Source organism: Lissotriton helveticus, chromosome 10 (assembly GCF_964261635.1).
Source record: "Lissotriton helveticus chromosome 10, aLisHel1.1, whole genome shotgun sequence".
In the NCBI taxonomy this organism is placed as follows: domain Eukaryota; kingdom Metazoa; phylum Chordata; class Amphibia; order Caudata; family Salamandridae; genus Lissotriton; species Lissotriton helveticus.
This window is the reverse complement of record NC_136071.1, coordinates 910898627-910924568: the sequence shown is the minus strand read 5'-3', so window position 1 is coordinate 910924568 and position 25942 is coordinate 910898627. Positions and strand designations below refer to the sequence as shown.

General features: G+C 44.7%; 1 protein-coding gene across 1 annotated transcript in view; it reads left to right on the top strand.

The window, feature by feature from the left end:
- The first annotated feature begins 6521 nt into the window (after positions 1-6521).
- Positions 6522-25942, top strand: part of GPNMB (glycoprotein nmb) — a 43218-nt gene continuing 23797 nt past the window's right edge. The window contains exons 1-5 of the mRNA XM_078663558.1: positions 6522-6703; positions 22901-23050; positions 23172-23321; positions 23521-23667; positions 23768-23926. Of these exons, the coding sequence (XP_078519684.1) occupies positions 6634-6703; positions 22901-23050; positions 23172-23321; positions 23521-23667; positions 23768-23926 (676 nt within the window). The 5' untranslated portion in view covers positions 6522-6633. The remainder of the gene's footprint in view (positions 6704-22900; positions 23051-23171; positions 23322-23520; positions 23668-23767; positions 23927-25942) is intronic.

Here is a 25942-nt window from a genome sequence, read left to right as displayed (position 1 = left end):
GCCTACACGGGGTCCGCATCTGCTTAGTAAATTAAATAATATTAACAGAGTAATAAAGACTTTATAAATAAAGAAGCAAAATGTAAAAACTGGAGGCTCAAAATTAAGTTAGTATCCTTACATTGATTTGTGGGAGCAGTGCAGGTGCATCAAACAAGATATAATATAGATGATGAATGGCCTTAATTGAATTCACAAAAAAAAAACTATAATTAAAATTAAAAATTTGATTATTTCTTTTTTATTTGTTTGTCAATTAAATTAAATATTTCATAATTTGAGTCTTTGCTTGATGAACGCTTGTTTCTGTATGTTTTTGTGTATTGTTTTGCAGTTCAAATGATCGAAAATGCATAGACCGGTGTCCCCGGCTGCCAGTAATAATTTGGTGGAGGTAACCGGATTCCAATAATGATGCAGAGGGAGTCCCCGGGTTCCAGGAGTGATTAGGTGAGTGTCCAGAGAAGTGAAATTGTTAAGAACCACTTGTGTAGAGTGCGTAAAGTGCATTGGTGTAGTGTGCAGTGGCATACAGTGGTGCAGGGTAAAGTGATGTAGAGTACAATGGTGTAGAGTAGAGTGACGTAGAGTGCAGTTGCATTGAGTAGAGTCTTGCAGAGTATGTGGGGAGTTTGACTGGGGTTGAACACCTGTCAAACAATAATGCAGGTGACCTAAGGCGAGCTCAGGGGGGACAGAAACCGCCCGCGGATCACAAGGGCAAAAGCTGTCTTGATCTCCATTTTCAGTATGAATACATCCTGTGTAAGCGGGCCTCACGATCCTTCTGACTTTTTGGGTTTCAAGCAGGAGGTGTCAGAAAAATTACCACAGGGATAACTGGCTTGTGGCGGCCAAGCGTTGATAGCGAGTCCGCTTTTTGATCCTTCAATCTCAGCTCTTACTATCATTGTGAAGCAGAATTCACCAAGCATTGGATTGTTCATCCACTAATAGGGAACGTGAGCTGGATTTAGACCATTGTGAGACAGTTTAGTTTTACCCTACTGATGATGTGTTGTTGCAATAGTAATCCTGCTCAGTACGATAGGAACCGCAGGGTCAGACATTTGGTGTATGTGCTTGACTGAGGAGCCAATGGGGTGCAGCTACCATCTGTGGAATTATGACTGAACGCCTCTAAGTCAGAATCCCCCTAAACCATAACAATACCACAGTGCCATGGAGCCTTGGTTAGCCTGGGATAGCCAACCTCTTGGGGCCGGTGTGTAGAGCTGCTCGCTTGGGGACCAGTGCGCAGACGGAAGGGGCTGCCTCAATCGCCCTTAGTGCACCACATATTTGTGGGGCACCTGGTGCTAAATCATTCGTGGACGACCCAATTCTGGGTCAGGGTTTTGTAGGTAGCAGAACAGCTACATCGCTGTTATCTATTGAACGTCATCATCTGAGCCAAGCTTTTTTTTCTTTTTAAATTTAAAAATACACAATGTAGAGTATAGAAGTGTAGAGTGCAGTGGTGCAGAGTAGATTAGCATAGATTGCAGTGGTGAAGAGCGTATTGGTTTTGAGTAAAGTGGCATAGAGTGCAGTGGCATAGAGTAGAGTGGTTTAGAGTGCAGTGGCATAGAGTGGAGTGGTGTAGAGTGGAAGGCACAGAATGCAGTGGCATAGAGTGGAATGCCGCAGAGTGGAATAGAGTGGCGTAGAGTAGATTGTTTCAGGGGGAGCGAAGTGGCATAGAGTGCAGTGGCATACAGTAGAGTTTTATCGACTGCAGTGCCATAGAGTGCAGAGTGGATTAGATTGACTTCGAGTGGATTGGTGTAGAGTGCAGTGGAGAAGAGTGCAGCAGTTCATCGTAGAGTAGTGTGGGTGGAGTGCATTGGCATAGAGTAGAGAGGCATTGGGTGAAGTGGTATAGAGTGGAGTGGTGCAGCTTAGAGTGCAGTGATGCAGGACGGAGTAGAGTGGCATTGTGTGGACTGGTGCAGAGTAGCGTAGAGTAGAGTTGGATAAATTGGAGTATGCATGGTGTGGTAGCGCACTGCCAATACTGTCAAGACATCTTCAATTGAAAAGACCATTACATTTGCACAGACATACAGTTGTACTGATATATGTATACAGCGCACAAATGATAATGTGTGAAAATGTCATCTAGAGTAATGATTTGTTTTGGTCGTATACATTTTTTTTCCCACCACACTCCAGAATTACCAAAAATTGTGCTTCATTTGTGCTTTCCATATTCTGAAATAGCTCCACAGTTCATTTACAGACATATACATTTTGTTTTGTGCTAGAAATAAAAATAATATCGTACAGCACACCCTGAGTAGCCAGCTAGAAAAAATAACATCCTACAGCCTTTCTGTCTCACATGGGTACTCAGCAGGAATATCACATAAATACTCTCTCTTTGAAGTCAGAGAAAGAAAAGTACGTACCAAGCTCCCTGGAAGGCAGAGCCTGACATCTGACCTCGGTCTTTAAATGCACAGCAAATGTGACAAGATAAGTACAAGATTTAATGGCCTGTGTACAGAAATATAGGACCTCATTTACGAGGTCCCTTGTGGCATTTTTGCGCCGCTGGAGCAACACTTTTTTGGCACTCCGGTTCCACAAGGTGCTGCAGCATATTTACAAGGCCACGAAAAGCTACTTTACGTGGCTTTTCATGGCCTTGTAAATATGTGCATCTTTCACGCAGAACACCCATGGAATCTGAAGCATTCCCAGATTTATGAGGAATTGTAAACCTGGGAATGTGTCAGAGTCTACCACCCCGGGGTGGGATTAGGGAGGCACAATGAGGAGAAATGTTTGCATTTCTCCTTGTTTTTTCCGCTTTTAGATATGCTGCATTGTGCAGCACACATGAAAAGATGAAATCACCTCAATTGGTTGATTTTGTGCAGAAAGGTGTCCCTTCCTGCACACATAATCAATCAGCCTCGCAACGCAGGCAAGGGTGCCTGACTTGGCCCATGGCAGCTCATTGTGCGCCACTGGTAAGAGAAAAGGACAGGAATGCACCATATCTCATAGATATGTGCTGCGCAAACAAATGATGGACAGAATGCTGAATAAATCATACATTCACCCCCAGTCAAGAGATCTGGGTTAAATCCATCATTTTTTTGCTCACCATGCCACCCCAGTTTAGACCCAGCCATATGCAAATCAGTATTGACCCTGTGCCTCATGGGAACAGCCCAGCCCGAACTGCCAAGCCAGGTCATTTGTTTGCGTAGCACTTTTCACCCTAAGTGTGATGGGTATGCCCAGACGTGAATATATGACGATACTTCGCAAACTAAAACAATGCATACTTTTACAACATAGTTTTTAGTTTGCAAGTACCGTTACAAGGCAATTATCTATAACGAATACCATTAGTTCACATTTGCTTTAAAATGCATATGAAATGTCTTTACAATGGATCCTAATTCCCCGCATAGATTTACAACGCATTTTTTTTTTAAATAACCCCCAACACTATGCTAATTTCTACATCCATCTACACTACCCTACATAACACACACTCTACAACACTATCCTAAAACACTACTCTACACTACACAACACTACACTACCCTAAACCCTAAAACACTACCCCAAGCACGACCCTGCCCAAACTGGAATTGCATGGTGAGCAAAAAAACGATGGATTTAGGCCCAGATCTCTGTACTGGGGTGAACGTATGACATTGTTTTGCATTTTGTCCATCAATTGTTCTTTTTGCGTATCTCATAGATACAGCACATTCTTGTATTTTTACTTTTTACGCAGGGCATCGCAGCAAGATTCCTTGCAGTGCTGTCCTGTCCCAAAACCTCGTAAATGAGGCCCTCAGTACGGGTGTAAGTATACAGTAAATAGAATTTGGGTAAGGGAAGGGATGAACTCAAGCTGGACAGCCAAAAACAAATAAAGCCATCCATTCGAAAGCAAAAAATGTGACATACCAGTCACAAAGCCAATGGAAAGCAGTGGGTGGAATGCATTTCCAGAGAACGTTTCCGAATGTCCCCGAGATGTCGTTAGCAAACCAGATATTTGCACTGGTTGGTAGGTTTCGACCTAAAAACAAAAACATGCAGGGAGCCCACTCTATCCTGCCGCAAGAAGTCACATGGTACAGTGTGTTCATAACATGCTTGCTGTCGCAGTTCTTCAGCCCTTGGTCCAATTAGCAGTGCTTGTTTTATTTTCACCGATGGAGACTGGAGCGTGCGCCCTGCAGGGAGCGTGCAGACTCCATCAGCAGGTGCATTCGCCTACTGAGCTACAATCAGAGCATTATGCGCAAACACTGATGGTGCATTCGCCTACTGAGCTACAATCAGACCTTTATGCGCAAACATTGACAAGCCTATGGTTTTATTTTTAAATCGATAATAGATTTTAAAATAGTGGGTGGATGACTTGAGAGAAAGACGAAAGTGCATGTGATCGCACGTGTTTGTTTTTGTATAACAAGTGTATGCAATACGTCGTTTTTACATATGATGAGGCATTTTCAGTTATTGAAGTCAAATGCTTTCTTTTCATATGTTTCCATCTCACACTCTGGCAGGCGGCGCAGTACCAGAAGCCAGGCTGATGCTATATTTTTTTAAGGAAGACTTACTACATTCTTCACTTTTTGTGGCACTGCTCTGACATAATACTTAACGTTGGCTGAAAATGTAAATAGGGAATAGAAAGGTAAAGATGACCTGCCGACAGTAAGCATTCACAAGATCTTGTAAAATAGTAATATCTAAAGAGGCTTTGAATGTAAACAAGCAGAAATATTAAGCCGAGAGGCAACGCGCCCGCGCATGGACAAATGAGTTCATCTCCGGTGAAGAAATCAAAAGGCCCCCGTTGGGCGGGTCAGGCACAGAAAGGGAGGAAAGCCACCAATAAAAACCATAAACCAAGGCAACTGAGACTAACACTAAAGTAATCCAATCCAATTTTGGATAAGGATTGGCTCTGTGGAGTACTGCATACAATACAGCCTGCATGGACAGGTACCTGTCCATCGCAGGCTGCACTGTGTGCACCGTGTATGGTTGCTATGGTGGTGTCCATAGCAAGACTGCAAAATAGAGGGAAAGTGCAAACATTACGAATCACAGCTTCATGGTAACTTTACAATCATTCAAAGCCAACGCTACCTTTTCTCTGTTCCAATATGGATATTTTGCTGTGATGTTCATTGCAACTAAGAGGAATGTATATAACTGAAGCTGGCCACCTGGTGCCAGCCGCTTTTGGCAGCCACTCGATGCCTTGGCCACATATGAAATAATAAACCTGCAACAAAGTTTTCGCCAACACTAACTGGTGTGGTATTGTCTTTTTTCTGACGGTTTTCAGTGTATAGGTATATGCATTTCAACCAGGGCAGTGTGTGTGGTGGGCTCTGGGATATCGGCATCATGTACACCTACTTTGTGTGGAGCACGACCTGTACTGTTCCACAATTATATAATTGAATGTTTTTTAGCTTAACGTGTTATTGCAAGCATGTGGCTGAACAATTATGGTGTTGGGGTGCGTAGTTGTTTATGTTTGTGGCATATGCGTGCAATAAAAAAACGTGAAAAGAAGTCATCCCCTTTGTGCAAATTCCGGGCATATTGGTTTTGCCAATGCTTGCCGCTCATTGGTTCCTCTTTTAGGGCACGTATGGGACATTGATCTTCCTTTGCTAGGAGTGTCCGTCCTATGGTTGGAGTTTGAGCTAGGCTTGGGTGAATTCGGGCCTAATTCCATTTGTTTTGTTTGAGTTCGTGCATAATTACACTAGTGGTTGAGAACAAACAACCTTTACTTGTTGAGATGTAAGGGGTATCTGTTTAGCTCAGTGCAGCTTTTTCACTTCTTGTGCTTTTAGGTACATTAATTAAGTTGCCGACATGTTTTTTTTAGACTTCTGCATACTCGTCGAGGACAAGAAGCAATACCAGCTCAGCCAATTCTTTTTCATTCCCCCACCCCCACCCCCCCACCCTCACCACACCCCAAATCCCAAGCCTTGTTGTTGAGGGCCTCCTCTTTTGGCAGGAAAGGAACAGGGTTTTTTTTCTAATTATTCGTCGTTGCACTGAAAGGATTCTTAGTTTTTGATTGTGCCGTATTATTCCTTTTATAGACCATAGCTCTCTGGGACTTGTAGTCCCGTCTGCCCCATTTCAACCAACTGGAAGCCCAGAACTAGAAACCTGGCCTCGCCCTCGCATGGATGCTACAGCGAGCCTAAATAAGATTGTAAAAACAATATTGGAGAGCGGTGCATCTAATGATTTCTCCTTTTGCATTTATGACCCTACTTTGTTTACGTTGCTCCAGAGAGGTGAACTGGGGAAAGCAGGTGTCGGTGGAAGTTTAATCTGAAGAGAGCCAGTCATGTGAGAGCATCCCTGGCCTGCACCCGTCCAAAGGCCTGTTTCTTCAGATTCCAGACAGTGAGTCAGAGGCACATGAGCGCGGGATCGCTGGGGGTACAGAGAGGCGGCAGCGTCCCGGCCTAATTCCATCACATGACGGGCCCCGCAGCAGTGGCGCTCCTTGGGCGGGAGGGGGCAGGCTGCTAATCAGCCTCAGCTGCCGCCCCTCGCGGGGCTTTAAAGGGGGCGTGGGAGGCGGGAGTTCATTTTCTCTCTCTCAACATGAAGACGACGGTGGTGCTGCTGCTCCTCGGGGTCCTGCTGCTGGTGCTTGGAGTGGGATCTGTCACGAGTGAGTGGTTTCCCGCTGGTGACAGACGTTTGCGCGGTATTTGCTGCTGTGGGTGAGAGGAGCGTAAAATACGCGGTGCAAGTTGGCACTCGCTTATCTTTTAGTTAGCATTGCGTGGTAGAGCCAGGTGGGTTAGTGGAGGGCTCCAGTAAGTCTCAGGTGCGGCAGGCGAGTTCTAGGAGTTCTATCCCACAGTGCCTGGCGCGCCAGGTAGGCGCTGTGAGGTCTCTGCAATCTTTGGATCTCATGGTACTCCACACAGGCGGGGTAGTCCCGTTGTAGTGTCCGGCTCTTAAGACCCCTGCAATCCCATCTGCAGTTTAAAAAATGTACTGCCTGAAATGCGCTTTTTTTCTTCTTTTCAGAGTTCCCTTCTATAATGCGTGTTTTAAAGACATTAAGCGTAATCTTCTTTATTTTCTGTTGACCATCTCAGAATACTTGGACATGTACCCCCCCCCCCGAAATCTGACGGACAGCTGGTGGAAACGCAGGAGTGCCATAGCAGATCGTAGACGCCTGGACACCTGAATTAATGCAGTTGATTGTAAGCATCAGTCCTACAGGGACGTGTGCCCCCTGCCGGTGAGGGGAGATTAGCGGGGACTCGCAGCTCCTGCGACGGACTCTCCCGCACCTGTCCTCATCGGTATGATGTAGGGTTTTAGTTGAATGGGTGCGCGGTCTCTGCTGCTTCAGAGGTGGGCAAACCACACCTTCTTAGAGTCCTGGTCCTGAAAACGAAAAGAGCAGCCCAGCCCTCGGATGACCCGCCATAGTCATTATATGCGAGGAGAGACCCTCTTCTACTTCGCTTTTTGTGTGGGGTTAACTATAAGCGAAGCAACTCCTCTGACGCTGTAAAGATGTAGTGATGTCCCTGGTGGCATGGAGTTGTCTGATCACGGCACCTACTGTGGAAGTTTGGGTTTTAGCCCAGGTCACAGTATCTACATTTCTGTCACCAAAAGAACCGTCTTTCGAGACCTAAGTTTGTGAGTTCGAAGTTTATAACAAAAGCACCCGGTAAACCATGTGGTCACTCACTAAAGAACTCTTCTAAACTTTGTATAGAGCATAGCAGCGATCTGCCAATTTACTTGTTTAAATTGCGGTGTAGTACACAATTGTTTCGGGGAATCCCTACACCCCAATTAAAGTATTTAACAAACTTAGCAGCCCAATCGGTCATAAGGTGCAGAATTCTTTCAGGTTACACTGACTATGGTAATGCTAACCAACATTTGGGAACCTCTAGAAAGGCGGCGAAGCCGAGAAATGGGAATTGTATTTCTATCCAATTTCTTTCGAGTAGTGGTACACTTGAGGAAGACAAAAATGACATGTATTGTGCAGACGTTGGCACATTGTCCTAATGTTTGCTCGGCACGGACTTTCGTTCGCAAGGGAATTGGAAAGGTTAACGCAGTCATTTAAATTGTTCGATGTTGCCCGGCGCAGCAGCTCTCAAAGTCGCTGTGTGGTGCCTGTGTTTTTTTTTTTTTTTGGGGGGGGGGGGGGTGATGCCCGAAGGAGGAGAGGTCGGTGGCCCGGCGTCTGCGGCTCGCTCTGTAACGGGGCCCCTGAGTCTGACGTAAGCTCGAGCCTGCCATGGGGCTCCCACTTGCAGGGGTTAAACAAAGCCCCTGCCTTGCTTTAGGGGGCACTCCGTAAACGGGGCTGATCTCGGAGCCCCAGCAGACGTCTCCAAGCGAAGGAACGTTCGAGAATGTCGGGCCATTGCCAGTGACGCTGCGGTGGGTACCACTATATGGCACCTACCCACTGGATGAACATGGGTGGACCAAAACTATAGCTGGCATGAAATGGAGGGGGACGAAGGCATGCGACTTTAAACGAAATATGTGTAGTCCAGAGGCTGGTCGTTAAGGGCAGTCGGTAGCCTCGACCTTGGCACGTTCGCTGGCCTGGGCCTCTTGGAGCGCACCCTGGAAATACTCTTGGGAGACTGAGGGCGTATGGCACTCTCTGTGCTGGCGCACCGCTTGACTAGGACCCATTGCAAGCTACTGGGATTGCTGCAAAGCCCCCGAATACAGAGAACAGCAAGGGCACATATATGCAGGGCTTCAGGTGGTCTAAATAAACTGGAGGGGTTCACCGAAGAGGGTTGCCTATATTATCGAGGGAGTGGCTTAAACACAACTTAACTTTCTGCTTACCGAAATGTTTCCCACTGGTATTTTACTTCCTTTCATTACTGCATCCAGATACAATACAACTGACAGTACACATGCCAGGACTATTGGCTTTGTCAATGGTTGTTAGCTGCATAACAACTGTTGTAAATAATATTGAAAATGCTTCAGTACTGAAACTGTGAAATAACGAACGCCCAATTAAGGATGTGGAATTAAACTCTGAAATATGTAATTTTATGTATGGTGGGCTTGAGATTTCTAGAAGCTGCTAATATTGGACCGCAGGAGTCCATGCAGCGGTTCTAACGCCGCAGACCTGTTGCATTTAGAGCCCAACCTCTGCCCTTCACCCCTCCTGCCCCACTGTTGATTCAGATGACTGTCGGGTGATCTACCTTCCGATACGAACTGCACTCGGCACCTGCTTTGTAAAACTGCCGGTGGGCAACACCGCCGAGACCCGGCCCACTTAAAACCCTGTATAAAAGGAAAATATATGGGGTTTGAGTAGATACCAGAAGAGTTGGGGGCCCTTAGTGGAGCATTTTGACTTTGATGGCCTCCTTTCCTTGATGTCGATGATGCTTTTTGCAGAGAAGTCATAACTTGCAGCTCCTTGTGCCAACCTGTATCGTAGGACCCTTTCATTATCTCCAATGAGCTACCCTTGTCGTTCCTAGTTATTGTAAACCATATCACCCTTAACGTGTATGTTAAAAAGAATCTGCCAAGCTTGTGTTCTGCTCATCCGCAAGTGCAGAGCTTAGGAATGTTGCTTTCAAGAATCATTGGGTCAGGTCAATGAGTGTTGAAAATGCAGATGAGACCCAAGTGCTGCTTCCGAAGCCCCATCACCGAAGGCTACGGTGAGGCAATTGTTTCGCAAGCTTGCACTCCTTGCTGTGTAACTATTGCAACTTTGGCTTCACTTGCAGGTGTTCTATGGCGGGGGTTGATTTTATTACTGTTTAAATCTGGGTAATGACTTTTTGGGTTCTACTTTGCTTCCAGAATCCTACTCTGGGCAATGGTACAGCTCTGAGTTTTATCAGGCATTTGCCGATGGTGTTCCTGCAATGTTAAGGAGTGCCATTCATTTCTATAGTTACCCCCCCCCCCCAAGGCGTTGAAGCACTTTATGATGGGCAACGCCACTCCAGTCCTAAAGGTTAGGGCTTAGTGCAAACCATTTCATGCCTTCACTCGAGTAATGTGGTAGAATGAGTTGGGTGTTGTCACTAGTGCGTGAAGGTTCTTTGGCAGTTCATGTTTGGGATTGGTAGGTGAGCTAGAAGAGGCTGCATATGAGGGGTTTGGCTTTCACGATGGTTGTGCTTGTGATCTGTGAAATTAGCTGTGCGGAAGTTGCAGAAATGCTTTAATAGAGCTTCAGGCATACACGTGACTTGGAGAAGATTGTGCCCATGAAGAGAAGACATGCAGTGGATGGGGAAAAGAAAAGGCCTTTTTAAAGGGAAAGGGGTTCTAATTCGATTTTAAGTGAATCTGTTTTTCATGCTGGCTTTTATAAATGGAGGGCACGTCTGTAACTACACGCAATTTGAGGATGCAAAATTCGAACCGAAGCAACAGTAGTTCAGTGTCAAGATAATGCTATGTGCAGTGCTTTTCGGATTCATTAGAATCCGATGAACAGTCTGCAATGCTAGGTTCCTGCTAGGCCACTCCTTCAGCAAGGACCGCTCAGAGGTTGGAAGCTTACAATGACTGGCACCAAGCTCCAAAGATTCTGCGAATGCTGGAGCGGGTGACTTGGCTCCGAGTACTAATTGAAAAGCCAAGAGGGATCCATTTTGGATGCCCTTTGGTTTGACATGGCACAAGATGGAGGACATTTACAACTTCCCTACACAGTGTAATTGTATTGGCAGCATTGCTGTGGGTTGAGGGTGAAGATCCAAACAGTTGCGAAGCAGCTGTTGATTAGACTTTCAGGAGTGCTGCTTCTGGTAGATGATGGGGTGGCACTGCAGATTCTCTTGTGCAAGATGATGGGGCCATAAGGGGAGGCCTTTCTTTGATCTCATTGTTCGGTTTATAGTAGCCAGTACAAACCCTCACACCTTTTGTGCTTCAGTTTTGGGTGTTCCAGGCCAGACTAGCCTGCTGTGAGGCATCACTAGACGAAGGACGGTCTGGAGCAGCCTGGAATGGGCACTTGTAAGAATTGCCCCAAAGCTGCTATGAGCAGTTAATCCATTCATAGTGAAATGGACTACTTGATGCACAGAATCACTCGTATAAGGCAAGCATGCTGAAGGAAATGCAAACTATATTTTAAGGCAGTGTAAGAACCAATCGCATTGCCATAAATGGGCAGTCTGAGAAAGTGCCCTTAAAATAGGCTTTAAATAGATGCACATTTAATGGAAAGACACTCTTAAAGCCTCAGACACACGGAGGGTGTACAATTATGCAGGGGATGAGCATTCTTAAATTCAGCAAACGACTATCACACTTTTAGACCATTTGAACTGAAAGGCAATAAAATACATTAAATGTCCTATTATGCCACCGGGGAAAGACTAATCGCGGTGGTCCATAGTCACCAGGACAGTTACGGGTTTTCATAACCTTTCCTGGCAGATGCCACTAAATTCGGAACATTTGTGAAATGTGCCAGTTGTTGGTTTTTCAAAATGGGGTCACTCTAACTGGAATGCAGTCTAAGTTCTAAAGCTTTGAAGATGGGGAACACCTCCCGCATTTTGGAACACTCCCTTCCCAATATTAAAGGAGCAGAAAACCTAACCAAGGAGTTAAAAGGGTCATGCACAAAGTTTAACTAGCGTTGACAATGCCAGCAGGCCTGGCTTTAAAGGAATGTTGTATGGTAATATGAAGCTTTACAAGTAACCGCATGGGAACGGATGTTTCTGTGTGAAAGCAAAGAGGCGTAGAATAATATGGGTGTAGAGAAAAAGGTCAGATGGCAGTTGCACTCTAAAGCCAGACCTAAACATCGTTAATGACTACCCTCCTCCCAACTGTTGTACTGCCAGAGAACACTCTACATAATCTAGCTATCTTAAACACTTTAATAGCATTACAATGTCATGTGTGCCCCTGATGTTAATTTATCCAGCTGCCTGAGATTGAACTAGGAGCACAGTTGTGTGAAGAGTAAGTACTGTTTTAGGGAAGCGCACACGTTCAGCCCATGCAAAACGTATACTTCTTGATCCCCACTTGCTGCTGAGCCAAAGCTCCTCTCGTATCTCCATTGTCTGGGGACAGCTGCATTGTAGGGCCAGCCCATAAAGAATGGGGAAACATCCTTTACGATGAGGTAAATGCATTGCATGCCTTTGCCTGCCACTTTTTAGCACGCATGTTATTACCACGAATATGCATTTACAACGCATGGCAATACCATTTAATTAAGGTAAGTGTGTCTCCCACCATGCCCCCACCACCACACACAAATATTTTTAACTCTAAAAACAATACCTGGTATTGGTATGAAATGTAAAAAACACGCGTGCTAAATGCGAGGCAAAGGCATGTGATGTATACCAGCTTTGTACCATCGTACAACCATAAACAGGAATGCTGTTTCGAGGGGAAGCAAACCAGTAGGCCAGCCTGCTCTAAAACATGGTGTTATAAACATTCTTTTAAATGTATTACGGTTAGCATGAAGTGTGGATAAGAAGTGATAGATGATTCATCTATCGGGACTTGCATTGGCTTGAGGGAGGCATTCATGACATAAACTATGTTGACTTTGGAATGAATAGGCTCTTTGCATGTTTGGAGGTTCAGATTTCCAGGAAAAGTGAGATGGGTGTCCTGCATAGAGGGAAATTAAGCCTGATTTCTTTGAATGCTCTTGTTGGATCCAGATTTGTAGATGAGGTGACTCTAATAATGAGAGGTGACTGGTGAGATCCAGTAACTTGAATGTTACTGGCCCGCTTGGAAGACGTGATGAGATGGCTCTGGTAAGTGGACCATTCACATCCAGGAACCTGATACAACCTTGTCACAAGATTGAGTCCTGGCGGGTCTACATGGCTTTCTGAGGTCAATAAAACAAGTAACATTGAGTTGGGCCAACTTGGTACTTAACGGATGTTTGGCACCCAAGGGGTGAACTTGTGCTTTACAGATGCACTTGTATTAAGATTGTTTTCATCTTGAGCAAAGTAAACTTCCACTCATGTAAGTGTTTTCTGGCATGCTACTTACTACACCCCGAATGTCTTGCTTTAATTTTTTTTTGTGTGGTGTTTACTGCAACCTTAGCTGGAATTCTATGAAGATGATTATTGAAAGACTATCCCATGGGAATGTCGAGAAATAAGCAACCAGTGACTGGTTCTTACAGCAGTTTTATAAAAAAATGTAGTGGTCCGGTCTTAACATGCGTAAACAATGACCACAGTATTTTTATTTCCAGCCCCATGTTTCAAAATAAACGAGGGGAAATAACCTAATTTTGGCCGACGTATTCATGCAATAACACTATAAAATTAACAAAATATACCCTGTAGCGGCAATTTTAATGGAGATTTTTTAAAAACCTAGTGGTGCCTTGCATTTTATGAATTGTGAAGACTACAATAAGCTTCCACCTCACAAAGCTCTCCAATTGCAGGCTTCTACATTGTGACGACTCTTGTACTTTATAGTGGCAACTGTAAAAATGAGACCGAAAAATTGCCATTTTATTAGGCACCCGAATTTCAGGCAAAGAAAGCTAGTATTTAAAATTAATGAGAACTTCTAGATGTCGCTGAAGAGAAAGGAATATCTTAGTAGATGTGGGCAATTTGCCCAAGCTTTGTGCAGTCAGTGTATGCTCTGATAGGCAGAAGCAAAGCCTGAATTCCAAATTAACAGACCAATGGAATAAGCTTGCTGACCAACAGCTCCTCTATGTAAAGTATGCATGATTTTATTTGGGAAAAGGGAGCCTGGCAAGACCTAAAAATCAGGATGGAGGGCATGGGCTCCTTCCCCATGACCTTCCACTACACAGTAGCTTCATAGTCTAGAAGCTGTTAACCATTTTAAAGATTAACCCAACCAGCAGTCAATTGCTGTTCCAGTGGCGCCATTGCTATTTGAATGAACCACCACCCACAGCATATGGGCGGCATGCACTGGGTGCTCCCCCCCCCCCCCCCCTACACGCCACTGCACATGCACTACAGTCGCCCATTATGAATTTTCCAAAAGTTCCTCATCCGTGTTGGTGGCCTAAGTAGGTGCGCACTCCGGCCTCTGTTTTGAAACTCACGGTTGTGCTTCGTTCAAGACTGGCCCTATCCCTCTACTGGAGACTGCATCTTTTGACAGTGGGAGGTAGGGGGCAGCTTGCCCCCAACTCTCAGCTCCTCGTCCCTGGCATCCTTGTGAGGGTACTCTGTGTATGCCGCCCTAGCCGGGTACTTGTGTCTGCACAGAACTGATGCATGGTTTTGGTGCATGGCATGCAGATAGAGGGACACAAGGTGGTGCTTGAGCTACCGCAGTGAGTGGCCTGCCCCAGCCCAGGGGGCAGTGCTTCATGCTATTCCTCTGGGTCAGCCAGGTGCCACCGCTCAAAGCCGGTCACCATTGCGCATAGATCTGCAGAGCGAGGCACTGGTGCTTGCTTCAGGGTTGTTGTGATGTCCTCCATGGTGGAGCTGCTGTGCATGTGAGTAGCAGGCTTTATAGTAGCGTGACCTCTCTGCCACAAAGCTGCGCTTTTTTTTTTCGGGGGGGAAAAACTATATTGCAGCGCTCCATGTTGTGGTGATGTCAGACTAGAGGGTTGGGACACTGAACAGAGGCAGCGCTCTAGTGTTTCAGGCGCCCACAGTAATTGGTGGCATAAAAGTATGGCCGCAGCATGGGTGCACCAGGCATTCAGCCTTTAGGAAGCAATCCGCATCGTTCTGGGGGAATTTTGGATTAAAGAACTGAATTTGAATGCAAATTACCCGAAGACTTCTGCACTATTCTGTTGCCTTGTATTTTTACCTTAATATTTTTAATAACGTCAGTTTTTATTAGAATTACTAGTGCCAATTAAATAACTATTTTTAAAAGTTACTCGCAAAGCGTAGGCTTCAAATACACTTACCAGCACTCTGAGTAGCACTGTAACGCACGCCCTACAGCATGGTGAGGTCCCATCAGATGGAGGGGTACTAAACGAGGCAGCGCTCTAGTGTTTCAGGTGCCTACAGTAATTAGTGGCCTAAAAGCATGGCAAGTTGGCGCACCAAAGACCAGCCAGTGCCTGTTACCTCTGAGCTGGCACCAGCATGTGAGACCATTGATCACCTACCACTCGGCTGAAATAATTATTCTAAAACCCCGCATTAAGCAGCGCAACAACCCTATACTCGCAGACTACAAGGGTCCTATCTGTTGTCGCTCTTGAATACTCCCTCTGCATCCTTTGAACCAAGGAGTCATGGTGACGGTAGTTGCTGGATACCCACAGGAAGTTAAAAGGTTCCCTAATAAATGCTCGCTCCCAAAACACGCCTTAGACCCATCTTAATTGAGGAAGAACAATTGGATGTTCTCCACATGGCCGAAACGTAGTTAACTGAGGCTTTCTACCCTGACCTACAAGTGGCTGCCCCCAACCTCCACACACTGCCTGCCTACATCCACACCAAGATGGGTGGTGGGTTTCCATAGCCTTTAGTAAATCATTAAAATGCACAACATTAAAGGTCCAGGCTGAAGACCTGGTGGATGCGGAGACTCTGGGGTTTGTCAGCTCGCCCTCCGCTCAATGCTTCTTTGCAGGAGTCTGGTTATTAAAACCAACCCCCCTACATTGGTTATGTAGGGGACTTCATATACTCCGTTTCCCAATGTCTGGGTCACAAGATTTTTTATTTATGCGAGCTTGTGTCTTGGAAGATTTCAGTTTCCAGCTGGACCACTTTTGACCGCCTAGTATCAAAACTATATTGTGAACGTTTTACTTTTAATGACCCTAAAGTGTCCCCACTTCAGGCCACATTATAGGTTTCTATCATCTATAACATTCTGCTGCACCTTGGCAAGCCAAAAGTGATCTGGTCCGATCACTTCATTCTACCATTCTCCTGCCCCCTCCAACGAGTCAGGGAGAGCGGGGCCTCTCTAAGAATTCCACCTGGAATAGCTGGATATATCCCTATTAAAGATGCATTAGATGCCACCAAACCTATACTAATTGGCAACATGGTGCTAGATGAGTTCAGAGTGGATAACTGGCTCGTGGTAGGCACTTCTACAGCTGCCCCAGAAGTTAATGGAATGACCCCTAGACAGTCAGCCTGCTGGTTCATACAAGTGAATTATCAGTAGAAAGCACTGTAAAATGTTGGAACGTGTACGGAGAAGAGAATATGATGAAACTGACAAGCAGTACAAAGCCGCTCTGAGCACATATTACACAAATCAAACTTGCTTGTTGCTCTTATTTCAGCACATTAGAGAACGGAAACAATAACGCAAAGGAAATTAAATCTAGGACACCCTTGCAAAAATGCAAAACAATGTGTCCATGAGTAGAAGTCCACTCGTGTCTATGGAGCAGAACAAATAGTTTCAGTTTACCCCTCTGACAGATGACGTGTAAAGTTTCTTCACAAAGTAATTGTCTCCCTGCTGGCCCCCCCAGTGGAGGATGATGATGGGGGGGGGGGGGAGATAGCCTAGACCCTATTTATCGATCTCTAGCCTACCTCCCTGCACTCTGGGATAGTACCACTCCTATGTGGAAAAGTCCAATCTTCGTTCACCTAGTTAAAATAACAAACAAAAAATCCAATGCAGAGCTTAAAACTTTCTTACTTTAGCGCCATCTCCTTGGGGTCTTCAAGTTCCTATAAAAAGCCCTTAATACCCAGCTAACGTCATTCTTGGAAACCTTCAAACTCCTCCACCCATCACAATCTGGCTTTAGGACCCTCCATAGCATGGAGACAGCACTCATGGCGATTAGACTTCATCAAGTTTACGCTGGGCACATCTGCTTTCATTTTTTAGACCCCTCAGCTGCATTTGACACTATTTTACATGAGATCCTGGTACGTCTTGCACACGTCAGGGTAAGGGGGGGAGACTCTGGCTTGACTACTTGAACAGGCATTATGGATTGTCATTTTTCACAATCCAGTGTGGAGTGCCACAGGGCTCAGGCCTGAGCCCCACGCCTTGATGCCGCTGACATACCTTATTGAATCCTTTGTCACCCAGGTGGACTCCTACACAGTCTGCTGACCTAATGGAACAATAGGTCAGACCAAAAATAGATTTGCAGCCTGTATGGTATCCGTGATGGGATGGCTCTAAACCAACTTCTTAAAATGCAACCCGGAAAAAACTGAGGTCCTGCTATTTGGTGTTGATTTTTCCCTACCTTACTGGATGATCAACTGGCTGTACTACTCTCCGCGCCCCCACTGAGGTGGCTAGGGACATATTGTTGACACACTTATCCCTTAAACCGTAGATCTGAGCGGAGGTCAAATCTGCATGCTGGATACGAAGGATGCCCTGGAAACATGTCAGTCTGCCTCTTATTTAACCTTCCCAAACATGCCTCCCTCATCCAGTACCATAACCAGTTGCACTGGCTACCAGCAAAGAAAAGGGTCATTTTTAAAGCCTTGACTGTAGCACTCCTCTTTCTACAAGGTAGATCCTAGTTACTTGCATGAAAGGTTGACCATATATTGCCCCCAAAGATCCCTGCGCTCAGTCGGCCTGATTACTGACCATCCCATCACCAAACAAAAGCAGTGGGGCAGTTCTGCCTGCTAAGCAGTAGAATTAATTCCCTTCCCCCTCAGGTGCATACTGGATAAATATCTCTTCACAAACCATTAAAAGCCCCTATGTTTAAAGAATAAATAACTATGATCCTCCTGATGGCCTTTTACTTGGTGCCAAGGCGGCGCACTCGCAGTAGCGGAGCGCTTTACAAAACCCTTCATTCAGTGCAGTCAGACGTGATATAGCGCAGAATCCTAACATAGTAATACACAAATTATTTTTTCTGTGTGGAGTCAGCCAAGACTTTAATTTCTCTAAAATTAGATTGATATGTTTAGGGGTTTTCAGCCAGCCCTCTTTAGAAGTCTACTCGGTCATCCTCCTTTTCTTCTGCCCACTATGGCATGGGGCAGTGGGTCGACGTCAGCAATTGGCTAGCTTCACTGTTAATGAGGGCTTTCTTTTTACAAGGTGCACATTGCACTCAACGGTTAGTTCCCTTAGTGCCCGGGACTGCAAATGCAATTTGTGATTTTTGGGACCAAATGTTTGCTTGCTTTCATTTCTTCCCCCGTATACGGTATGTCCTGGCATTTGATATCCTATACCAACTTGATACAGTTTCTAATCTCTGGTTTGTCCGTCTTTTTCCCATTTTGTCTAATTCCACGAATGGGGGTATCCCCGTTGGAGGGGGAAAGGAGAGCATAAACAAAAATAAAGCGCAAGGAGACTAAGGGGGCGTTGGGGGTTGTTGCCACCTGAATGCTTAAAAGGGTGAGTTCTTAAACTGGTGAACCACTGTGTGGGTGACCAGAATTTTAAAGCCAAAAAACGGGACATTTCACAAAAATAGGACTACAATTTTACTTCAAGCCATAAGGGCGCTCCTCGGCAGAGAATTATAGAACATGCAGTAAAAAAATACATAAAATGCAATTTTTAAACCCAGTAGCTTGCCTGTAAATTGAATTGCTTTCTTGCAACAACTGCTAACTATCCCTGCTTTGTAAAACAAACACCTCCCATTGTATCCAGGGATTTTATTATATAAATAGAATTGCATTACCAGGAACTTCACCACAAATATGGAATTACATTACCAGCGTTATTAATTATTGCCTTTTAATAACTGTCTGCCTGTGGCCCTAGCATCTGATAAAATCAGAATTGATAATTATGGTTTACTGCCTTTTAATTACTTAACAGAAAGTCGTTCCGTCCAGACGAGTTAATAATTTTATTATGACAAAATAGGTTTCTAGGATTTTAAATTATTTTCTGATGCACTTTAACTTTTTACTCGTTGTACTGATAACCAGTTTTCCTGCTGTTGTCCACATCTTAACAGCGTCACACTAGATTTAATGACGTGGGGACACGATTTTTTGTTAATGCCATGCCTTTACTATTTATGGATATCCTTATATCAGGGTCCCTTAGTGCGATTAGTGTTTATAAATTTGTCTGCACATTGACTGCATTTGCACACTGCACTGATCACTTTTGTTAGGGTTGCTAACATGTAACAGTCACCGATCATTTGTGGGTGTTTTTTCCGATATATCACGCGTAATGCGTTTGATATTGAGGGCGCGCCTCTAATTTGGGATCGTATATGACCATTTGGCTGCAATAAGAATTCGGTTTTTCGAAATTCATTCGCACATTATGTGCCTATGGACTTACATAAAATTTTTCTGACAAGATATCAACATTCCGGTTACACCGGGAACCGAACCCACGCCTTGGGGGGGCCCCCCTTTTTTAGTAACTGTCACTTTGACATCCGACCAGGCGATAGTTATTTAGCGTTACGTCATTCACGTGACCAGCCCCGGTGTATCACTGCAAAATATAAAATATAAGGTCCCTCACGCATGTGCCTATAGACTAGCATTATATAAAAAAAAAATTCTGAAAAGTTTTTCCTGATAAGATAGAACCATTCCGGTTATACCAGGAACCAAACCCACATCTTGGGCCCCTTTGTTAGTAACTGTCACTTTAAGGCATCCGACCAGGCGGTAGTTGCGTAGCGTCACGTCACCTACGTGACCGGCCCTGGCGTATCACTGTAAAATGAAATATAATGCTTCCGCCTGCCCAACTCCTACATTTCTGGGAGACAGCAGCCGAGAGCAGGTATACCGCGGGGAGACAGCAGCCGAGAGAGCCAAAGTAAGTTTTTTTTTTTTTTGTTTGTTTTTTTTATCCATTAAACGAGCCACTAACAGTACGGGCGCTCACTTACTATTCGAGGGCTCATCGCACCTCTTTTTTTCCTCTTCAGAGAGACACCGCGTGAAGTGAACCCGCGCTGTCCTCACCGAAGGGGCGAGTCTATTTCGCTCGTTAAGTGAGTTATGTTGCTATTTGTGATCATTGCGACATTGCCACTAACTTCCTTGTTATGGGGGTTTATCTTGGTTCTCCCTATGTCTGATTCAGGCATATTACCACACGACGAAAATCTACAAATATTCTGTTTGTTTTATTTAAATGGCAATGAGCTAAGTAAATAATGCTCTCATTTAACCATACTTAATTGATGAGAAGTAGCTTGAACAGTAGCGCTTGAGGTAAATTTCTCCATGATGGTTAGATTTCTAACTCTGCCTATGGTGGTGTACCCAATAATCAGGGGAAGCACACTTTACTAGCTGGATGGCCCCCCTCTGTTAGTCTTCCTAAAGGGAGCATTAATTTCGATATTTCCTGATACTGTGCAAATTTTATGGCCATACACTAAGAAATAACGCATTTGACCGAACTATTTGTAATTGTATGTCAATGTGTATTATTATTTGTCCTCTATCTCTCCACAGGTTTTTTGTATATTCCTGCAAATTGCAGTGAACCACGGATACTGACCGTGAAATCCACCAAGTAAGATATTTTTTCACACATAGAGCCTCACGGGAGGGTGCGCCTTAGCGCGCGTACACCACCGGAGGACTTTTCTGATAGGTCCTGACGAATGCTGAGCAAATTGCATTTAAACCAGCAGAAACATTTTGACCATTTTTTATTTCTAAAGGACTCTGGTTCCCTAGCACAGAACCTTGGCAGTCCGTCTACTTTGTTTTTAATCCAATGCAGGTTGGCCATTAAAGATTTTTGTAAAGGCTACAATTTCGCATTTTTTAAATTCTGCACACATAGTTATAATCCCATTTTAATTTGGGCACTGTTACACTCACCACATCCCGCTCCGCTGTAATCAGGCGTTGTAGCACGCTGGGGGGGGGGGGATAATTCTGCCACCCTGGCGGGGACCCAATGATGAAGCATGTCACCAACTAGTGGTGAGTGAGGGTCCTTCACAAAAAAGAGATTTTCTTCCCTCCTGCGAAATACTTGGGATATTAGTTCCCTTGGGAGGTGTCCTCCTCAACAAAAAAAAAGGGGGGGGGGTTTTGGTTTCTTTAAGGGAGATAGAGATAAAGTACTTCATGCTTGTGCATGTGGGTGTGTATGACATTTTGTGCACACATTTATCCTTTTCATTCTAACCACATCTTAAAATCCTTTGCCTTCGTATGCAGCAAATGTACACTACGAGGGATGGAACAATATATTTTTGTTCTGATTGCAAAGACCCTTTGGCAAATCCATGGGTCTGGCTTTAATCATTTAACACTGACTTGTACTCATGCTTTTTACACGCACTGGCATAAAAGCCAGACCTATTGACTTTGCCAACTAAACTTTGGCACTACTAAGTGGGGTAGCAGAGGTTGGGGGAGGGTTTGTGTACTGCGTCCTGTGCTGCTGTCCCCATGAACACTACAGGACCTAGCTGCACTATGCACCCCCTTCTGAAGCTGAAGTAAACCTCTAGTTTGTGCTCACTAAGGACTGCTGGTAAGTTATGTGCCTGAGAAGCAGACCATTGCAGCTACAAGGCTATCAATGCCACGCAAGCTACCCAGTGCACATTATTTTCCCACACTGCAAGATCCAGAACAGTCGCTAGGGAAATGTAGTGGTGGGGGCAAATAAAAAAACACTAACTTACCTGCTGGTTGCCACCACCTGTCCTCTGCTGTAGTCTCCAGGAAGCACATTGACTCCCCATGTCAATCACAACACGGCTATCACCAGCATGACCGCAGCATTGTGATTAGTCTGAACACCCCAGTTTGGTGCTCACAGGTAGTGCGAGTCTGCATATTCTCCACCTGGCCTTGCAGTTCAGCCAGGTGGAACATGGTAAGGGCCAAGGTGGCCAGCCAAACCGCCACGCGCACTTATGGTGCAGCAACCACTCCTCCTTGTGAGGACCGCCAAGCCCGCCCTAACCTGGCTCTGGTTCCATACAAAAAATGAAGTAACATTAACATTGTTTTATTTTTCCATTGAACTCAATGTGGCGACTCTTTTCAGCGAAGGAGCTGCAGCTGAATAGGATGCTTATACATCTATTTTGCTGTTTTTTGACTACTATGTACCTTATTAAATCGCAGTGCAGGACTGTTGCCTGCTTGTCCTTCGCCCCTTCACTGATTTCTTCTACACTTCCCATGACATTCAACGCCCGGGTCCATGATTCTACCGCCAGGCGCCAATAGGCACATGCAGCCAGGAGTCCGTCTGGTTTGCACTGGGCTGGCCATGTCTGAACTGGGGTAGCGGAGTGAGCTAAAGAACAGTGATGGATTAAACCCAGATCAGTTGACTGGGGGTGAGTTTGTATTGTCAACGCTCCGTCCATCACCACCTTTGGTTTTTCACTGCCCTTCCCCACTCTGTCCTGATGAAGACCCTTAGTGACTACCCAATGGAGCACACTATGGGTTGAAATGTCGACTATGTAAGGCCCAGATTGACCAAGGCTCTGCAGATCAAAAGGAGCACTATTTGATAACAGAGCAATTGGTCCTTTGTCATGTGTATATACTGCACAATTGAGCACTGAGCACTGAGCACATGTCACATGATCACTTTTTATATGTAAATAGTTCGCCCTATGTTGACAGCCTTGATCTACTGCATACATGAATATACATGAATGATTTAATTCCGATAAACCTAAATAGTACACGTACACACATTCATGGTATTTATTTTGAAAAACCTCTGTTCAGGCGTGTGAGATACTCATGTTAACATTTTTAAAATGTAATTGTATTATGCATGTGACACTTGGTGTGCTGATAAGTAACTTACGAGAACCCGACAGAACCACTTTTGTTTATGAATTTATACCCAGGTTCTGAGGGACACAGGGTCACCCCATGTTTGTTAAACTACTATGTACCTTAAGTGGACTAAACCACTTATTTTCGTTTAGGATTTCGTGATGTGGCCCAACAGCGCAGAACCTGTTTCCCAGGTCATGGCCGTAAGCTGGAAGGCTGGTCTCCAAACAGCAAACCTTGGGATGAGAAGAATTATCCAGCCTGGGCAGAGGGTGACTCTAGATGGGCCAAAAGCTGGAAAGGTGACGACTGGATAGTGACATTCATTTTAGTCTTCTATTGGTCAGCAGTTTGCTGAAGGTTCTATACTAGCCCTGTGTTGAAACCTTATCAGACGTGTTTGTTTCTTTTCCCATTTCATAGGCGGAAAGGTTGAGGCACGCTTGACCAGTGACAGCCCAGCTCTTGTGGGATCAAATGTGACGTTTGTAGTCTCACTGGAGTTCCCCAGGTGCCAGAAGGAAGATGAGAATGGAGACATAGTGTATGATCACAGTGGGAGATGCAGAGATGGTAAGAATATACTGCTTGGCAACAAGATTGCCAGGCTGCCACCACACCAGTCCATCTCATGGGCTTCTGAATGGTCCCTTTTCCATGATGCTGGAATGCAACAAATGTAGAAGTCACAGTTCCTTTTTAGATATGAAGACCTAGTTAAAGTGTTTGAATCTTGTTGCTTATGTTGCAACTATTCTTGAATGTGTTGCAGATCCATCCGTGCTTTCAGGTACATTTGTGTACAACTGGACGCAATGGCTGGACTACAGCGCTCCAGGTTACTTCCCAGATGGCAAGCCTTTCCCTCGGCACCACGACAGGCGGAGGCACAACTTTATCTACATCTTCCAGACACTTGGTAATTTGGTTTCATAAATCTTGGCGACTGTGGTAATTGGCATAAAGTCCCTTTTGCCTTTCTCTCTTGGCCCTGCTTGCTAACTTGTGTCTTGTTCTAGGTCAATATTTCCAGCAACTGGGAGGGTCTACAGTGGTCCTTTCCTTGAACACTACAGATATCCCCCTTGGCACCCAACAAATGGAAGTGTCTGTATATAGAAGGGGACGCCGGCAGCACACCCCAGTCGCAAACGCAAGTGCACTTTATCTTGTGACAGGTGAGCTTCACCATGATAAGTGTTAATTCCTGTGGGCTACAAAACCTGGTTCTCCTTTGAGTAGCTTCTCTGTATTTACAGATATTGGAAGTGTTTGCAGCGTGACTACAGTTTAAGGCAGTGCTGTAAATTTTGAAAATTGGTGCCAGAATCTCCAAAAAGGATTGGCAAGTAGGGCAGTATAGTGACATCGATGATATATCTACAGGATAATAGTTTATTAGGATTGGAAATGCATGGTTGAGCTTTTTTAGGCCTAAAGGCGGAGTTGTTCCTAAGGGGCAGGGGTGAATGACGTGTCTTGGGGGGAGGAGTCTGGGAATGGGAGGGAAGCAGAAGCAACTGTGTTTAATGTTCATGGGAGGGGACAATAGTCTGCCCTCAGTACCCTTTGTGCCGATAAAGTGGTTAAACTTGCCTATGCTAATTATTGGCACTTCGGCAGAGTGTAAGGGAGGTATAGTATGCGAAGTACCCAATTTAAGCAGCAGTGCCGGGGACATAATTAAGTGTAGTCATTTTGTGACTTCTGCTTGTATGCTATAGCAACTCAATTTGAGGATCTTGGAGCGGGATCACTCCGATGCGTAGTGTCTGGCCTTCAATCCCTTTATAACCAGAAGGAATTGCTGCTTTCACTGAGTAATCGCAAGCTCGCCACTTGCCATGGCACAAGCAGAAAGATTTCCCCACGAAAATGCATGTAAAACCTTGGGTAACTCAAAGTAGAGAAATAAAGCAACACTCCAGTTTGCAAAACTGTGGAAGAAAGTGATCCTACTTGGTGCAATTGATTGCTAAGCACAATTTAAGGCTGACTGGAATGAGGGTGGATGCACTTTTGTGGCTCGCCCATTGAAGTTCTATGGAGAACCAGGACTTTAGCACCCCCGGGTGCTGAGTGGAGATGGGACATGGGCTAGGTGCAGGTTAGCACTTAATAAACTTGTCATTTAAATCCTTAAACTGGGCAGGGCTGGACGTTTTGGCTCACCTGGACTTCAGTGTTGGCTACATTTCATGGTTCCATCTTGGTGGTAGCTTCAATCATTGTGCTACAGTTGCAAGCCGTATCAACTTGGCGGATAAGAAGGTTTCCAATTTCAATAGGCATCTAGGACTGCTTCTCTCAGAAGTCAAAGAAATACCCCTCTATGGCAAGTAGTTGCTAATAAATATTTCTTGTCCAGGCTGGCTTGTCATGTGCCCCATTTGTCAGGTGTTTGCCAAACATGGTATTACTTAACTAACAGTTTTTTGTTTAACCGCCTGACTTTACTAATGGCGCATATAGGGGGCCAACATTTCAGTTACTGGGAGCCTTCTGTACCTCTTAGATATTTTGACACCTGATCCATGGATTGGATATTTAACTAAGCAAGTCATGGGATCCAAAGAAAGGTGTTCGGCAGTAATTTGCTGATGAATTTCACCTCTGATTTGAGGCAAGCATTTTGCTTGGCCTGCAATTTTTAAAATGGAACCAAAAACAAGAGAACTAAGCATGTAGCTGTAGGCCTTTGAGACCATATTCTCAAAACACAAGCCTAACCATTCACAAAGTGTTAAACTTCCATAAGTTTACAAATCACTTACAAACATTAAATGTTCCCAAAGCACAAGTTACACAACATTGAATCGGAAATAAAAATGTCCCTGCTATCAACTTGGGCCATTATCCCATATATTCCACCAAACCAGATTGTGTAACTCCCTGTTTATTAAAACTTAAACAATTACATTTTAATTTGTATATAACCGTTAAAACCACAGCTACAAATGCCAATCACTTTCCAAGAATAATTGAAACCCAGAAAATTGACAAAGGGCTTTAAACCTGATCTAAATGTTATGGCACCAAACATTGGCTTATTTGGTTAAGTATGCACATAAGGCAAAGTTACTTTCCAATCTCTCGAACATCTGTGATATACATCTCTTTTTTTTTTCTCAAGGTTATTATCTATGGTTTCTTTCACTTTATTCCACAACCCTCGGAGCAGACAGTTCCTGTAA